The 19,537-nt window shown below is 39.1% G+C and overlaps 1 protein-coding gene across 1 annotated transcript in view; it reads right to left on the reverse strand.

Annotated features, from left to right (window-relative positions):
- Positions 1–4,393: 4,393 nt before the first annotated feature.
- The window catches only part of LOC133564460 (alpha-2-macroglobulin-like), a 48,725-nt gene continuing 33,581 nt past the window's right edge, over positions 4,394–19,537 (reverse strand). Inside the window, exons 22-33 of the mRNA XM_061918792.1 lie at positions 18,819–18,894; positions 14,745–14,901; positions 14,594–14,668; positions 12,059–12,221; positions 10,431–10,618; positions 9,482–9,694; positions 7,556–7,680; positions 5,877–5,967; positions 5,736–5,804; positions 5,534–5,639; positions 5,365–5,406; positions 4,394–4,552 (exon numbers count right to left, since the gene is read on the reverse strand). Coding sequence (XP_061774776.1) covers positions 4,548–4,552; positions 5,365–5,406; positions 5,534–5,639; positions 5,736–5,804; positions 5,877–5,967; positions 7,556–7,680; positions 9,482–9,694; positions 10,431–10,618; positions 12,059–12,221; positions 14,594–14,668; positions 14,745–14,901; positions 18,819–18,894 — 1,310 coding nt within the window. The 3' untranslated portion in view covers positions 4,394–4,547. The remainder of the gene's footprint in view (positions 4,553–5,364; positions 5,407–5,533; positions 5,640–5,735; positions 5,805–5,876; positions 5,968–7,555; positions 7,681–9,481; positions 9,695–10,430; positions 10,619–12,058; positions 12,222–14,593; positions 14,669–14,744; positions 14,902–18,818; positions 18,895–19,537) is intronic.

The raw sequence follows: 19,537 nt of genomic DNA on the forward strand, positions 1-19,537 counted from the left end.
ATTTCCAATGAACATGAAACATAATAGAATAGAATAGATGGAATAGAATGAACTTTATTGTCATTATATTTACATATAACGAGATTAAAGACTCCAACTTAAGGTGCGGTAGTGGGAACAAATATGGGGTGAAATGAATGACATAAGAGGTAATAAAGGAAAAAAAACTAACAATTGAAATAAACAGACTACCATCCAATAAAAATAATAAGCAATTATGTACAATATACAAAACACTATTGAAGTACAAAATACAAATACTGTACAATATACAGAGCAAGACAGGAGTACCAAAGTAATAAATAACAATCAGTGACGGACGTATTGCACTCGAAGGGTAGTATTGCACAATAGGGTATTAGGGCATTATATTGTATATAACAATAACTTATATTATAAGTTAGAGTTCAACATGGTGACAGCTTTGGGAAAGAAGCTGTCTCTGAGCCTATTAGTTCTGGCTCTGATGCACCTGTAGCGCCTGCCTGATGGTTATAATGTTGAATAATGTTGGTTATTGTCTGCTGGTTCTGCATCAATGATTATTTGAAGTAAGCATGTGTGAGTTGAGTGCTTCTCAAATGGTTTATCTTCAGGAAGAAAAACATTTTTCCATATCATCAAGTCGTGAGCCAAATTTTTAAATCATTCAAGTTTATTTCACAGAAAAATAGCACAGTAGACTTGTCTTGTTAATCGGTGTGACTTTGACTAAAATAATCTTGTTTTGTCACCAGAAAAATGGCTACAGTTAAAGCATCTGGTTTTGTTTCCAGAAAAAATAGTAACATTTCTGTATTTGTTTTCAGAAAGATGGCTGAAAATATCGGGTTTTGTTGCCCTGTTTAGATTTTTTAAAAATATATTTCCATGTCTGTCCTGAGTCCTCCTCCAACTTGTTAGTCGGTTTGCCTTTTGCTAAAATACTCACTAATAGTCACTAGAAAAATAGCTAAAAATATCTGGTTTTGTTGCTACAATTTTATTTTTTTCTCCCTAAACTTTTTTTTTTCCATGCACACATGTGACTGCGACTCACTGAAAATGACACACAACCCACTTTTATGTCACGACCCAGCAGTTGGGAACCACTGGTCAACTGTATAACAGTTACTGTAATATTTCCATGTCTGTCCAGAGTGATTGACCAATTTGCAAAAATGAAAAGGAGACGTTACAGTTTACTTCTCAGAAAATGATTCCCTGAACAGACACACAACAGTTGTTCATTTATTCTAATACTGTGGCTTTATTGTTTTGTGTATATTTTATAGTTTTGTTTATCTAAAATAGGATTAGCCACGTTGCCATAAATGGAAATTAAATAATATTAAAGAACCCAGAGATGTAGGGGTGCTTTATTTTTTGTTTTACTTTTGTAGATGTTAAATTTGCAGATGATTACTGCAATATATATTTCAAAAAGATTCATTGCTCTTCCTTTTGGCATTTACCAGTAGCAGTTTAGAAGTCTGGAGTAAAATAGTGCACAAGTAGGTCAAATGCATTAGTTAATTTCAGGTGGTTAATCAAAGATCCATACGACATAATCTGATATGATTTCATAGTTTCAAGCACTATTTATGTATTTTTTATGATAAATAAGAGCCAAAAATATTTTTGCTTGCGCGCTTTGCACACTTACATGAATTATTTGTGCCCCAGGTGTGCCCCAGTACAGTATTAGGTCTAGTGACACCTCTGGCTCAGAGCCTCCGCTGTCACTGCTTTCGTCAAGTTGTAAAAAAAAAAAAAAGGAACTCCGTAGCACCGAAAGTCCGCGACGATAAACGTGTTTATGACAGATAAGACTACACAAATACACCCATCCTAACAAGTATATGATAAATGTAGATAACTTTTCCTTTTCTTTTACTTTCATACTGCAACAGTGATTGGATGTTTACTGAGGGGTGAGGGGTGTGTGCGGGTGTGTGTCTGCTGCGCAGCCTGTGGAATGTTGAATACACGCACAGCGGAGGGAGGGATGGGAGGGAAGCCGACACTACTATATCGTGTGTGTCCTTTTTTCGGCGGATTTTTCCGCTAGTGCAGATAATTTTGTCAACTTGTAATGTAGTAATTTTGTGAGTTTATTAAAATTTGCTTTCTCAAATTTTGATTTAAGGGGGCAAGACATTTATTTAAGGGGGCTCTGCTCCCTCTTGCCCCTGCGTAGAGCCGGCCATGTTCTCAATGCATTCAACCGATAGATAAGGGGCTCTCATCCAAGTAGTTTCCACCAGTTCATGCTCAGAAACTTAGTTTGAACAGATCTAGTCTGAGGTCTTGGTGCCAATTAAGGTCCTAATTATCTATCCTCTATAACATAAGGGGGAGTGTATGCACAGGAAAGAAAAGGTTTTGTTCTTCTGTGCTGTAAAGAATAATGTATTCATCAGCAAATGTTAACCACCGAATCAAATCATTATATATATTATATTAAGTCACTATATGAAATATAATCATTCTGGTTTTTAATATATATTGTTTTTTAATCGCATCGGCACTAAATCGTCTATCAAAAAGAGTTGCACAACCCTAATACCTATAACTATTTACTTTAAATGAAGCAATTCAACATACACTTGTTTGTACTATGATATCAGAAATTACATGTAACTATATTATTAGTTAGTTAGCTATTATTACGAAATGCAGTAAGTATACCGTACTTCCTTGAATTGCCGCAGGGTATATAGTATGCGCCTGCCTTGAATTACTGCCTGGTCAAACTCGCTCGCAAAATAATTAGCGCATGCTTAGTATTACCGTCTGGTCAAACTGGTGATGTCACGAGTGACACTTCCCCTGTCATCATATTTAAAATGGAGGAGGCTGATTTCAATACCGGTAATTTGAAATTGCATAAAAGTAAGAAGATTAAGAGCAATTCAGTAGGATTTAAGGTCCAAGCTATTGAATACCGGTATGCTAAAAAGAACAGTAAGCAGCTATGTTTTATTAATATACTGGTACCTGTGGAGAGGTGGAGCCGACAGTCCAACAGACAGGCAGGGCACGCTGAAGCCCGGGCCAAGATGGCGGCAAGCGAGCGGAGAGGAGGAGCGGAAGAGCGACCTGGACTGAGGTTTTATTGAAAAATAAACAATGTCAAACTGCTCAAGCCATGTCCTTCATTGGTGATCCAGGGAACCCGCAAGACGAGGGCTTGAGACCGTCACAATACCGTAGCTGCGTGTGTTAAATATGAGTCATTAAATGACTCCCGCCTCCTGGTGGTAGAGGGCGCTAATGATCCTTCTTGCGACTACTCGGCTGCAGAAGAAGTGACAATGAGTGACGTGATTGTGCTGGGATGGATATGACGAGGCGGGTGCACGACGGACCTTTTAGGATGTAACACCTATGCTGGCTATGTAAACAACCGGGCTGAAATAAAGCATGTTCCAGTCCTAAATACCAAGTGTATTATTAATACAATAACACTTCCAGATGGCAGCGGTGAAATAAAGCGATCACCCACGGAGCAGAACGGGAGGGGGAGTTCCACGAGGATGATTCTGTCGTCGCCCCCGCACGCACTTGAGGAGCCGAGCCAACTGATAGCAGCGGTCTGATATCAGTTTTCTAAACTGGACTTTAAGTCAAAGCAGGAGGTAATAAAGGAAGATCTCCATCGAGACAGAGAGACTTTTAGAACTGAAGAAAGATAAGGAAGACTTCTAAAAACAAGTTATCGATGCTTTTGATCGGAAGGAGCTGGCATGGATTTCATTTATAAGTAAAGGTAAAACCATAATAAAGTTTTTTTTATTAAATGTGCTTTTCATGATGGTATCCTTACATCACACTCAAATTTTTACTGCATGCCTTGAGAAGAGGTTTTGAAATAATTAGCGCATGCTTACTTTTACAACATGCCTTTGGTAAGCGCAGGAGTGAGAAGAGGTTTTAAATTAATTAGCGCCCTGGCGGCAATTCAAGGAAATATGGTATATTAACAGCCAGGGAAAGAAATTATTAAATTATTGTATTGTCCTTTAAACACAAAACTTGACACTCACAGCAAAAAGTAAGTTAATTGAAATAACCAAAGTAATGTGCTGAGGTGCATAATTTTAAATAAAGTATATTGGTTAAGCAAAAAGGGCGGGTCCCTTAAAGTAGTTGGTCAAGTATTCCTAAAGTTAAGAGAACGTTCTTCTCACTGATATGTCACAAAATCACAAAATCGGTCCTTGCTCTTGAAAGTTTTGAAGTAGAACATATCAGGACTTGTATTGGCATTACTGGTCCCATATTTACTTGGTATGGAATTGATATCGCAAGTTTCAGTGTCACCCACCAGCCTCCCATAGACCCCAGAACATAATGTAGTTATTTCTTTTGCATTAGCAACAGCAGAAATGACAAAAATAAATCAACATAATTAATGTTTATAATATTGATTACTTTATTTCATTGTCAATGTCAGTATTACACAGTAGTCATTTAAAATGCTCGGCATAAAGTGCCATCTGTGTGAATCACTCCACAAATAGACAAGGAGGCATACAGGTCCTGAGACGAAATCAAGACTGGCTTCAACCTGCAAACAAAACAAAAAAAATCGTATTTAATAATCACCACATTGTGTTCAGTTACAAACCTTTGCACACAAAAAAAACTTGCATCTAAAACGTCCAATATACTGTAGGCGTTTCCTGCATCGTGCTTACTTCTCCAAAACTGATGAACAGTCAGTTAAAAGCTAAATGTCCTCCAATAAGCACACAAATCATTTCCAAAAGGTAAACATGGATAGCTATAGGCTACAGAGCTAGCAGTTATACAACAGCTAAGCACACAATAGCACACTTGTTACACATGCATAATAAGTGTCTTTAATTGAACAATATTGCAGTCTAAATCAACACGCCATTTGTCAATATAAACATGTGTCAATAATTGTAGGTTCATATTACTGTACATACAGATACAGTCTCCAACGCATACGTGTATTTAAAAAAGTGTCCAATAACAAATGTGCCAGCATCATTCAACTTACTGAGTCATGAGCTTAACTCAATACATTTTTGTGTCCACTAAATGTCGCCAAAAACAATTCCAACTCCACTTTAAATTAAATAAAGAGGCCATATGGATGGATGGATATGTCAAATCCGGATGGTTAATGATAAATCGTTTTGTGTTTTTCCTACCTATATTTTTTTCTCTTGAGTAATCTCAGTTGATCAAGTACTTTCTAACATTCCTTACTACAAAATGATAAAATCATGTATGATTCATGCTCATATCGTATCCGATTTAGATCGGTTTTGGCCATTGCTCAAGACTCCATTATTGAAAGTGAAAAAATTGTATAGGGACACCCCTAATACACAAGGAAAGGGTTTTTACCTTCCACACAAGGGTAATTGTAGGTTGCCTCAGCTTGGTCACCTAAAGAACAAAGTATAAAAAGTAGTTTTTGTACTTAAGAAAAGAACATGTACATGTAAAATAACCAAAAAGTAGTGGCAATGTGTTGCGTTCATGGTCTGGGCAGAAGCGTGTGTAAATGATTTACTTGTCTGGTAATAGTCGTAGATCTTGACCACAGCTGGTTTCAGGCCCTGCACTGCGATGTCTTGTACTAACTCCAAGCTGTGGTAAATCGGTTTTTCCTTCGGCAGCTGTTTGATGACAAATATACGGCATTGAATGTTAGAATTGGTCAAATAAATAAACGAATGTGAATTTCTAGCACGAGCATCACTCGCTCCCCTCACCTCCTCCAGATACACGAGCACCTGGTTTTCCTTCTCCTCAATTCGATCAACCAGCACGCCACCTTTGAGCTGTAAGAAGATGATAGCGTTCATTAAATGATACAAAAACTAAGTCGCTATTCTGCTGTGCTAATAACTCACTTCCTCTAGAGATTGTGGCTGAGCTTTAAATCCAGATAGCAGATTGATTTCCAGGATCACCATGTTGGTGCTGCTCTCTTTTCCGCTGTATCTAACAGAATCATAGAAAAACATCCAAAATGGGAAAATATTCCTACACATTTCCATATGGAATACTGTACTTCCATTAGTACACTACTGTGTCCTTAGTTTCTGAGTGCCCACATGTTGACAGTGTAGTGCTGTGTCAAATACATTACTGTCACTGTGCACTGATTGTAAATGACAAAATGTACCTGCTTTGTCTTCTTTTTCTCTCCTTTCAATAGTAAATTGCAACCACGTGAGTCTACTAGTACATGGCCAACAAGATGGCGTCTATTGTGAGTAGCGTTTATTTTACCAATTAGAAGTGCAGCATCTGCGTACTTTACAGCGAGAATGCACTTTTGTACTCTAATGACTACGTACGTGTAAGTACAGAATTGCACATATTGAGACTAGGGCTGGGCGATATATCGATACAAACGATATATCGCGGGTTTGCTTCTGTGCGATATAGAAAATAACTATATCGTAATATTCGAGTATACGTTCTCACACAGTTGCATTTAGCTGCGGGCATTACACTACAGGCTCTTCCCACTCCTTCTTGTGTCTCCTCACAGCAAGCGCACTAACTTACACACGTCACAAACTGTCACGTCATACGTCACATACGTATACGCCCTCGCCGAGCAGAGAGGTAGCAGCGTGGCTAAACTTAGCTGTGATGCTAGCGGACTCGGAGGGGCTGATTCTCATCCCAGTCAAGTGGTAATACGAGAGAAAGAAGGTGCGAATATGGTAACAAATGAAGGAAGAATTAAATCCCAAGAAAAACAGCAGGGGGTCCATCGGCAGGCGGCGGTTCGGCTTCAAGCGGGAATATGTCAAATAGACAACTTTAATTTGTCAAGTGTTGGGCACAAGCGCTGCTACCAAAAGTAGCATTATTGCTAATATGTAGCATTATTTGAAAAGTCACCTGCTAATAACTTTAATATATATAGTTTTGGTAAATTGACTTAATTGTGATTTCCTTCTCTGCATGAAAGTTTAAAATGAGCATATATTAATGCTGTATGAACATGAATGTTTTAATGTAGACACATAGAATCATTATACTGCTGTGATTATATGCATCAAGTGTTCATTCAAGGCTAAGGCAAAATACCGAGATATATATCATATATCGCGATATGGCCTAAAAATATATCGCAATATTAAAAAAAGGTCATATCGCCCAGCCCTACCTTGAACTTTATTAAAACAGGAGAACATATTATTCATCTCATAAAAGATGAATTAATACATCAATTACTTTTACTTTTGCATCTTTTCATTTTTGCTTTCCTTTTTACTGCCGTGTTACAGACACCGCTTTGAAGCAATAAAGGTAAATCAACTTTTACAACATTTTTCTTTGTAAATACTTAATTTCACAAGGTACCGATTTATATCTGCAGCTCATAGTCCGGTGCAGATGCGGGGAAAAAAAATATTCAAAAATTTAGCAGGTGTGGCTGGTAGTCTGGAAATGACAGTACATATCACACACATTTGCTGTTATATCACAAACAACATAAAGACTAGATGGTTTTTTTAGATATTTCAGATATTTTAGATATTTTTAGATATTTCAGTTAAGGATTTCTTACTGCGATCTTAGATTCAGGGTGAGTTTGTGTCTGTCAGATAGGCTCCTGCAGTTAGCTTCTGTCTTCACACTGATGCTGAGAGTCGTGACATCGGTGGGTGTCGGGATGTTATAAAACAGAGAAATCTGGAAGACACAAAAAGGTTAATACAAATCTCCACCATTATTTTTGAACAACAAAAAAGGGTTTGTCGACAACTTTAACCTATCTACCAAAATACTTTGTAATATAAACTAATAGATTACTCACTTCATCTAATTGTCAGTACCTTATTATTATTCATCCATCTATATAATATTGATGTTAAATTAGCATTATTAAGCAGGTTGTCTGATCCAGAAGAGTTGTATTTCTTATATTCTCTATGCCTGTGTTTTGCAAGCTTTATTTAGCCAGTGCATATGTTTTACATTCAAAAACTCACACACCACCAAAATAACAGTTCTGAACGGCAACAGGTGGATACAGGTTACTTAAGAACCTTTTGCCATCTGGTGCAAGAGCATGTAAATGGTCTGCCTGTCACTGTACGCCATTGGCATGGATGTATGAACAAATATACTATTTTTGTACTCAATAAATAAATAAAAATAATTTCAATTTAGTGTAATTAAACAACATGCTACACAACATTGGTTGGGAATCAGTGCTCTTGTCTATAAATCTCCCCCCAACAAATCTAATGTAGGTCAATATTAGGAGTGTCCAGATAAAACTTTTTCACTTCCAATTCGATACCGATATTGGAGCGTTGATTATTGGCCCATACCCATACAATTTTGGGAAAAAAATCCCACATACTTTTAATATTTTGTAGTAATTAAACAATGGTAGCTTTTAAAATCACTATCATTAATCTTCTTGAATGGAGCTATGCTGTCTTTAACTTGATGTGGAGTGGTAATTGTTGTTTTGGCAACACCAAGTGGTCACCATAATTAAGTTACGCTCATGACACAGTACGATAATTGATGAAAACATGTTTGTTACTGGATACTTTCTAATACACTTCTGCCTTGGATACTTAGATTCTGAAAGTGAAAGGCAACTGGAATTATTTAATATTTTCTTATATTGACAAATGTGCTGTTTTAGACTGCAATATAGTTTAATCAAGGACACCCTTTATGTATGTCTAGCTTGTATGCTATTGTGTGCTTAGCTTGTGTGGAGTTGCTAGCTCCTAGTAGCCTATAGCCTACCATGTTTAACTATTGTAAATGACTGCACTAAAATACGAGAAAATACCAAACTTGTGTGTTTATTGGAGGACATTTAGATGTTCACTGACCGTTCACAAGTAAACTCGCTATAGGGAAACTTGTATTGAAGTGCCTGTATTGGAGATTTTAGATGCAAGCCAATATGATCCGATACTTGTTTGTTGTTGTTTTTTGCTGGTATCAGATAAATATCCAGTATCAATATTGGATTTAGACACACCTCGTCAATGTCGCTAAGTTATTAGAACAACCACAGGGCCTATTTAGTGTTGCTAATCAACACATGTCATGCACCCAGGTGCATGTCTTCATTTATTAATAATATTATGCAGACCTTTAGACTGAAAACTAATTGATAACAATGTAAATCCAAAACGACCATTACTCTTTCACAAAGTAAATTACAGTTTGTTATTAAGTTGTAACATTATATTTGGGTAGATTGTGACTATTGCTTGCTACCTATGGCTGACTAATTAGCTCTGTAACTAACATGGACACAATTACAGAAAGGTGTATCATTGTGTTTTATCCCTTAAACTTGAAACACTGATTGTTGGTTTTCAAAAATGTGTGTACAGTATTTTCTTGAGGTCGTATTAATTAGCTACTAGGCTGATACTAAAATGCATCACTCAGCAGAAATTAAATATATTTCTAACATCAAGAGTAGATCAAAAAGTTCAAGTGTTGACTGACTGACCTGCACGGCAACGCACGCAGATCCCGTCACCATCACATTGTACTTTCCTGTGACCTCCTTCAGCAGCTGCTCCTGGTAGAGCAGTTTGTTATTCTGGTTGATATCAAATGTCATCTGACCGCTGGGAGACGTCACTGTCACTTTGCTTGAACCACCTGGACTGAACACCAGAGTGGAGTAAAGAGAGAGAGCCTGGAGGGCCACCACTGTGTCCTGCAACACAAACATACAGCGGCCATGTTTTAATACACAATATAAATATAACATAGAATTAACTATACATACTGTATATGCATATTATTCATGTGCCTAAATTTGGAATTTAATTTAATACATTTTTGATTTAAATTGAAAAAATGTGTAAAAGGAAAAAGCTATTTTTTTATAAATAATATTGTAAATATATACAGATGTACACATACATATACATACACATACACATACAAATATGCATCATACATACGTAAATATACACATATCTACATACATACATACAGACAGACAGACAGACGGACATATACATATATATATATATATATATATATATGTATATATATATATATATATATATATATATATATATATATATATATATATATATATATGCATACACGATTCCCGCTTCCGCCAACCGAGTAATTGTTGGTGTGCCCTTGAACAAGACACTCTACCCACCTGCTCTCAGTGATACCCACACTGGTTTAAATGTAGCTTAAAGATGTAGATAATGGGTTTCACTATGTAAAGCGCTTTGAGTCACAAGAGAAAAAGCGCTATATAACTATAATTCACTTCACAATTTACTTCAGGGACACATTATACTATCATTTCAAATTGAATGCATACATAATGTTTAACCTCAACACTTGATTGGACTTGTCTGACCCTTTATGTCCCAGCACATGTGCTGTGAGATGAATTGTCTGCACTGTGTTGTTTGTATGTGTACCTGGGTAGAAGCAAAGCCTCCATATGGGTTCTGCTGCTTTGTCAGCCATCTGACAATTGCAGAGGCGTAACCCAGGTCTTCAACGGAAAGATTTTCATGAAGTTTGGCCAGCAGCACGTAGGAGCTGATCTCCACAGACAGAGAGGCTGAGGTCTCTGATGATGTTTGAGACCAGTAAATGAGACCACCTAAAATACACATTAAAGTACATCATTGTTTTCATCTTTCATTTCTGCAATTCACCAGAGCAAAGACACGTAGTATTATTATAACATTCATACATACATAAATACATACATGCATTCCTAACATGCATTAGCTTAAGCAAGAACTCGGCATAGTGGCATTTGAATAGAAAATAATACAATAGAACGTATTTGTAATTACATGTACAACAAAACTGAAGGTTCACTCTCGCAAGGGGATGTAAAATATTATAAAAGTTTGTAATTTTGTTTATGTTTACTGGTTTGAATGGTATTTGAACTAAAAAGTGGTTGGTTGGCACTTTCTCTAAGGGGGAAAAGCGTGAGAGAAACAAAACGCAATGTTGTGTAACTGTATTTGCCTATAATTGTTTCCTGAGGTGTACAACTGTTTAAAACACATTTAATAACAGTGAAAAGCTTAATATAGGATTTTATGACAAAAAATAGGCATTTTTTAAGGCTTATTATGGGTGTGTCAATAAGTCACGTTGTCAGGCTTTCCCCTGACAGTTTGTCTATGTTTTAGTTTTTTCCTCTGCATTTGTCTGTTTCCTCTGTGTTTAGTATCTCCTGTCTTCAGTTCCTCTCTAGTGCTCTTATTTTGTCAGCTTCCTGTCTTGTTCCCTGAGTGCTGTGTTCCTCCTCAGCTGCGGCTGATTGGCACCTGGCCACACCTGTTGCCAATAAGCCCGCTCCTATTTGTACCTGCTTTGTCTTCTGTCAGTTGCTGGATCATTGTATTGTCATTTGTATTGTCGTTGCCACATATCACTCTTGTCGTGCTACGTGTCGTTTTGTTACAGCTACTACCTGTCGTGCTACATTTTGTTCTGGCCGTCGTAGCGGTAAGCTGTTTCTGTTAGCATTAGTTATTTCCAGTTTTTCTGTTTGCTATCCACTAGCTTCCATGCTAAAGTTCCTTTTTGTTTTGTAGCTTCCAATGCTAGCTCCCTTAGTTTGTTATTCCACCCACATGCGTGCTTTTTGTTTGTTCTTGTTTAGTTTTAATTAAATCATGTATTCATATTCTATGCCTGCCTCCGTCTCTGCATCTTGGGGTTCATCAACAAAAAATACCTCTGACACACGTTATTCTGCAGTTCTCATCTTTCAACTTAACGTCTGCAAATACAGTGATCACATGTATGTCTCTGCCCTTGATATAATTACATTTACAGTAGTTGCTGATTTAAATATGCTATCAGTTGTTCTCCCTTAGCTTTGGTTACTGAGATAAAGTATACTCCATAGTGTTGTGCATACATCTGATGATTGGTACAATGGTGACATATGATGACAAGAGATTTACGACTGCTATTTACCTTAGTAAACTGTTAATTTCATAATACATTTGATGTGATAAGTTGAAAACAGGTAAATACAATTAAAGCTTGCGGACTTAAGATGAAGATGACTCACCTTCTTGTATCTTAATTTGATCTAAGTGCTCCAGAAGCTGAGCACGGGTCTCCTGATCATTAGCCAAGGTAAAGACATAGGCCATCAGAGCTGTTGTGTAAGTGTTCTCCAGGCCATTGATGGCCTCCTTGAGGCAAGACAGACTCTTGGTCACCACGGGATCCTACAAAAAACCAATTGATCATGTTAATAATAACAATGAAGAAACAATGTGAAACATGCACCCATGTCTCTTTAAGATACAGTGCAACATGTTTATGTTGACACCCCTCAAAGTGACTGACAACCGAAATTAAAACTAGTCATTGCTTGCAATACTTACCCCAGAGACATAAGGAGAATCGGCCATAAAAAAAATGTCAAACTTTTGTTGCCATATTTTTTTTTATATGTGCATATTTTTGTTTGGATTCTTTATTTTTCATTTCATATTCCCATCTGCTGTGGTAATTTAATTGTGTCTTGTCATGATCCAACATGACTGTTTTAAACTTTCGTGTTATTTTTTTTGTATTGAGTGTTTCTTCCTATCGAGTGCTCTTATTTTGGTACTTCTTCCTCTTTGGTCTGTCTTTCTGTAACACAAAACTGTTTTATCTTCACCTTTTCTTGGTTTACATTTAATAAGCTTGCCTGTCCCCGATTACCAATCAGTAGGGTTGGTCTGCCAGTGTTGCCTTTCTTGCTTTTTGTTTTTGATACTCTGCTTGGCACATGATGAAAAGACCTTCTGCTTCCACACTGCCTGCCTTCTCTGCATCCTGTCATCACGCCATAACATAATGGTCTATTCAACCATGCGCAAGGGTAACATCTTGACTAAAATGACAATAAAGCTTTTGTACACAAGTAAATGTTTTTCTCTTTCAGTGGCTAACAATCCCCCAAAATTAAAAAGGCGTATATTGTTGGTCGCTGCGATAAAATTCCGGTTAATACTACAGACGTAGGGAAAAGTACAGAGCGCCAATAAACCTTAAAGGCACTGCCTTTGCGTGCCGGCCCATTCACATAATATTTACGGCAATGCAAGCATACTTGGTCAACAGCCATACATGTCACACTGAGGGTGGCCGGAAACAACTTTAACACTGTTACAAATATTCGCAACACTTTGAACCCACACCAAACAAGAATGACAAACACATTTCGGGAGAACATCCTTACTGTAACACATGAACAAAACAGAACAAATACCCAGAACCCATTGCAGCACCAACTCTTCCAGGACGCTAACAAACCCCCCCCCGCTACCTTCTATCCCCCAACCTCAAACCCCGCTGCCCAAACCCGCCCACCTCAACCTCCTCATGCTCTCTCTGGAAGAATTTGTCCCAAATTCCAAGCTGCTGTTTTGAGGCATGTTAAAAAAAAAAAAAGAGCACTTTGTGACTTCAATTATAAATATGGCATTGCCATGTTGGCATTTTTCTCCATAACTTGAGTTGATTTGTTTTGGGAAAACCTTGTTACATTGTTTAATGCATCCAGCGGGGCATCACAACAAAATTAGGCAATGTGTTGATTCCATGACTGTTTATATCTCGGTATCGGTTGATATCGGAATCGGTAATTAAGATTTGGACAACATCGGAATATCAGATATCGCCAAAAAGCCATTATCGGACATCTGTAGTCCTGATGGCCTTATCTGGCCAAGATATTCAGCTCTCACTGGATAGGTTCGCAGCCGAGTGTGAAGCGACTGGGATGAGAATCAGCACCTCCAAGTCCAAGTCCGTGGTTCTCACCTGGAAAAGGGTGGAGTGCCATCTCCGGGTTGGGGAGGATATCCTGCCCCAAATGGAGGAGTTCAAGTACCTCGGACTCTTGTTCACAAGTGAGGGAAGAGTGGATCGTGAGATCGACAGGCGGATCGAAGCGGTGTCTTCAATAATGCGGACGCAGTATCGATCCGTTGTGGTGAAGAAGGAGCTGAACCGGAAGGCAAAGCTCTCAATTTACCGGTCGATCAATGTTCCCATCCTCACCTATGGTCATGAGCTTTGGGTTATGACCGAAAGGACATGATTACGGATACAAGCGGCTGAAACTAGTTTCCTCCGCCCGGTGGCGGGGCTCTCTTTCTTAGAGATAGGGTGAGAAGCTCTGCCATTTGGGAGGAGCTCAAAGTAAAGAACCAGCCTGCTCCTCCACATTGAGAGGAGCCAGATGAGGTGGTTAAGGCATCTGGTCAGGATCCCACCCGAACGCCTCCCTAGGGAGATGTTTAGGACACGTCCAACCAGTGGGAGGCCACGGGTAAGACCCAGGACACGTTGGGAAGACTATGTCTCCCGGCTGCCTTGGGAACGCCTCGAGATCCCCTGGGAAGAGCTGGACGAAGTGGCTGGGGAGAGGGAAGTCTGGGCTTCCCTGCTTAGGCTGCTGCCCCCGCGACCCGACCTCAGATAAGCTTAAGAAGATTAATGGATGGATGGATGGCTTTTTACAGGTTGAATCATTTTGGTATGAAATGTAGAGTGATGATGTGAATGATTTAGGAATGATGTATTTGAGCAGGAGTCTACTTACATCTACAGGCATACCCTTCTCCAAAAAGGCAGCTATGATGTAAGCACTGAGGGTCACTTCATCCGAAACACCGCCCTGTAGGGGAAACATCACTTTTAGTTCTCGTGTCACAACCAACCTCCCGACGTCACACAGAATGACACCGCTTTACCTTCATTCTGTTATGAAAAAGTTTCCCTGACTGCTGGAAACAACCATTGTCTTTTTGTTTGTCTTTCAGCCATTCCTCGGAATCTTCCACAGTGGCAGGGTCAATGTAAATAAACGATGTTGCTTTGGCAAATACTCTCATCACGAAAGCGGTCAACCTGGGACAAATATGAGTGAAAACATACAGTTAACTTGGGGGTGTCCCATTTTTGACACTATATAGACTTTGGAGCCTTGCATATTGGCCTATATTGATCCAAAACAATATCAGCACAAATGATACACACTTTTATTATTTCATAACGTGAAATGTTATACAAAGCTTGATCAAGTGAAATTATAGTAGCAACAAAGAAAAATGAAAGGTATGAAAATACAAGCCTATTTATTATTAACCATCAGAAATTTACTTATGCTGTCTTTCAGTTGAAATGGAGTAATAATTGTTTTAGGGCCACACTAATTATGTCAAAAAAAATGTTTGCAATCTTTACGGTGCAGGTGTTGAACTCAAGCCTAGAAAAATAATGCCTCCAAAAATTAATTAATCTGTCAATCCATTGTCAGTTTGACAGAAAAAATACATGCACTGAATGTGTTAATATTATCTAATATGCAACCAATGTTACATTATGATACATTCCAAAAATGTTTGTTAAATTATTACCAAACTATTACATCTCTGCTTGACTTATGATTTTGAAGCAAGTTATCCATTAAAAAGGAACTTGACAATCAAATTTACTGTAAAAAAACAAAAACAAAAAAAAACTGGCATCTCAGTCGCTATAATTTTACAGTAAAAAAACCCAATGGTGCCTTTTTTTTTACACATTAGTACACTAAAAAAACATGGATATTATGGTAAAATACAAATTGACAGCAAAGTTGCCAGAATTTGACCTTTAAAAATGAGCGGTGCCATATTTCCTTTTGGCTTGTTTGTAAAATTGCGGATGGGTTATACTTGTATAGTGCTTTTCTACCATTTTTAAGGAACTCAAAGCACTTTGACACTATTTCCACATTCACCCATTCACACACACATTCACACACTGATGGCGGGAGCTACCATGCAAGGCGCTAACCTTGTACCCATCAGGAGTAAGGGTGAAGTGTCTTGCTCAAGGACACAACGGACATGACTGGGATGTTAGAGGGTGGGGATTGAACCAGGAACTCTCAGGTTGCTGGCACAGCCACTTTCCCAACCGCACCACGCCGTCCCCCACTGTTCACTGTAAGTCTCATCAGAAAGCCCAACGCAGACCTTTTAAGGTAACTTTAAGTTAAAGTACCAATGATTGTCACACACGCACTAAGTGTGGTGAAATGTGTCCTCTGCATTTGACCCATCCCCTTGTTCACCCCCAGGGAAGTGAGGGGAGCAGTGAACAACAGCGGTGGCCGTGCTTGGGAATCATTTTTGGTGATTTAATCACTAATTCCAACCCTTGATGCTGAGTGCAAAGCAGGGAGGTATTGGGTCCCATTTTTATAGTCTTTGGTATGACTCGGCCGGGGTTTGAACTCACGACCTACCGATCTCAGGGTGGACACTCTAACCACAAGGTTACTGATTTTTGTTAGCGAATTGAGAAATCCAGTTGTTGGCTTAGCTGACTTTCAATTGTAAGTTTAGCAAGGCTATTGAGCCTATTGGCTTGTTGTGGATCTGAGTTAGTTTTTTACTAGTTTCAGTTTGCTAAACGCCCTTCCTCCACCTGCAAAGGTCACAGTTAATGATATGATATTAAATTCAGTGTAAAGCTATCCCAAATCCTCAATAGTCTGTTTCACATTGTTGTCGTCAGTTATTATAGTGTTTTTTATTGTATAATGCTATGAAAAAAATCACAAAGAATCATTCAAAGATTTGTTGTTCGTTTTTTGTATTTAGGCTATTCAATCCATCCATTCATCCATCCATCCATCCATCCATCCATCCATCATCCATCTTCTTCCGCTTATCCGAGGTCGAAGGCAGAGGCAGCAGCCATAGCAGGGAAGCCCAGACTTCCCTCTCCCCAGCCACTTCGTCCAGCTCTTCCGAGGGGATCCCGAGGCGTTCCCAGGCCAGCCGGGGGACATAGTCTTCCCAACGTGTCCTGGGTTTTCCCCGTGGCCTCCTACAGGTTGGACGTGCCCTAAAGACCTCCCTAGGGAGGCGTTCGGGTGGCATCCTGAACAGATGCCCGAACGCACCTCATCTGGTTCCTCTCGATGTGGAGGAGCAGTGGATTTACTTTGAGTTCCTCCCGGATGGCAGAGCTTCTCACCCTATCTCTAAGGGAGAGCCCCGCCACACGGCGGAGGAAACTCATTTCGGCCGCTTGTACCCGTTATCTTGTCCTTTCGGTCATGACCCAAAGCTCATGACCATAGGTGAGGATGGGAACATAGATCGACCCGTAATTTGAGAGCTTTGCCTTCCGGCTCAGCTCCTTCTTCACCACAACGGATCGGTACAACGTCCGCATTACTGAAGAAGCCGCACCGATCCGCCTGTCCATTTCACGATCCACTCTTCCCTCGCTCGTGAACAAGACTCCTAGGTACTTGAACTCCTCCACTTGGGGCAGGGTCTCCTCCCCAACCTGGAGATGGCATTCCACCCTTTTCCGAGTGAGAACCATGGACTCGGACTTGGAGGTGCTGATTGTCATTCCGGTCGCTTCACAGTCGGCTGCGAACCGATCCAGTGAGAGCTGGTCCAGATGAAGCCATCAGGACCACATCATCTGCAAAAAGCAGAGACCTAATCCCGCGGCCACCAAACCGGAACCCCTCAACGCCTTGACTGTGCCTAGAAATTCTGTCCATAAAAGTTATAAACAGAGTCGGTGACAAAGGACAGCCTCGGCGGAGTCCAACCCTCACTGGAAATGTGTTCGACCTACTGCCGGCAATGCGGACCAAGCTCTGACACTGATCGTACAGGGAGCGGACCGCCACAATAAGACAGTCCGATACGCCATACTCTCTGAACAATCCCCACAGGACTTCCCGAGGGACACGGTCGAATGCCTTCTACAAGTCCACAAAGCACATGTAGACTGGTTGGGCAAACTCCCATGCACCCTCAAGAACCCTGCCGAGAGCATAGAGCTGGTCCACAGTTCCACGACCAGGACGAAAACCACACTGTTCCTCCGGAATCCGAGGTTCAACTATCCGCTATTCAAATGTTCTACTAATAACACAGTTTACAAGGCCACATTGAACACATCAACATAACGTAACTGGCCTTCATCAGACACTCATAATTAATAATTAGTAACCACATTTCATAATAATATCCAAAAACTAACATTCTTAATAAATGACAGAAGAATAAGCACACATATGATTGGGGAGTTATATTGCCTTTTTGTGACCATAAACGCATCATTGTCAGTGGCTAAGCGCCATGAGTGCGAGTGGCATATTTACTGCCAAATATAAACAGTTTTGTAAATTGATCTTAGGAATTCCTGTCTTCCTTAAAGCATTTTGACAGACAGAGAATAATTGAACAGTGCTGACGGCCAATGTTTTATCTGTTAGGGCCGCTTGTTGTCACCTGTCACTCACAGTTGCATTGCAAAATCCTACAGAACATATTGTTATGAGTTTATTTTGTTTAGAGTTTAGATTGGATTTGATTTTGTGCGCTCCATAATCTTTGTTATGTGCAGAGGACGCGCAAGCACCTTTTAGAAAAAAATGTTTTTAATGTTTGTTGCTTTATTTCTGGTTTCTTTCCCAACTATGTTCCGATGTCTGTACTCATGCTTTTTTGGGGGGCATCCTGACCCTGTTAGAGTTCGCTGGCACTCCCTTAATTATCATGAGGAAAAACGAACTGCGGTGTGGACCAACATTTTTTTAGGAAGGGGCAAAGGAGGTAATTGAATTTATTAAATTAAAATATTGTATGACTTGTGGCTTTGTTTTAATTCGAAATCATACATATGCATAATCATTTTGTCATGGACTCTACAGGGGATTATGTTTCTGTGGGCCCTACAATTTTTATCACCTTACCCCCTATACAACGGCACTGTATAGTACACATTTGTTTTCACTTTCTTACCAAGTGTTCTCCTCTCCTGTTCCAAAAGTGCTGTATCCTCCACTTTCATGCTTGTAGTTAAGTTCCCTCTGGTAACCTGTCCAACAATAATTCACAATACAACATGCTTTAATGGCCCACATTTCATGTTTGACAGCACAGTTGAGATCAATATCCACACAACTCTTATTTACCTAACTATCTGGAAACATATTTAATCAGATATTGTCTCCAAACACAAAAACAAATAAGTGAAACATTAAAAAAGCATACATCAAAGTTAATGGCTTGGGCATTCCACTTAAAAGCAGATGATTCTAAAGTAGTTAAAATTACCAGTCGGGATAGGCATTTACCAGATCCATGTCAGGAAAAATGTACGCTTAGGCTTTGTTTTTTAGATATAATTTTGGAACTCCTTTCTCAATGGTCTGAATTTTTCTATGATTTTGGAGAATTGTAGTAAGAACGAAACTGGCCTGTAATTTGGTAATTGATCTGTAATAATAAATTACTTAGGTATGAGATATGCTTTTGTTTAAAATGTATTTTATGTTTTCTTCTCTAAAGTAGGTTCAGAATATTTAATTGAAATTCCTGTTTGTGTTATCCCACAGATTATAAAATATTGAGGGTTTGGGAATGTTTTCTTTCTGGATTGGTCCTATATGTCCAAAACTGTTGTTAAAATTCAAAACTATTTCATTTTTATTGTCTTTTCTGTCTTTAAAGTGTTGAAA

Source organism: Nerophis ophidion, linkage group LG13 (genome assembly GCF_033978795.1).
Source record: "Nerophis ophidion isolate RoL-2023_Sa linkage group LG13, RoL_Noph_v1.0, whole genome shotgun sequence".
In the NCBI taxonomy this organism is placed as follows: Eukaryota; Metazoa; Chordata; class Actinopteri; order Syngnathiformes; family Syngnathidae; genus Nerophis; species Nerophis ophidion.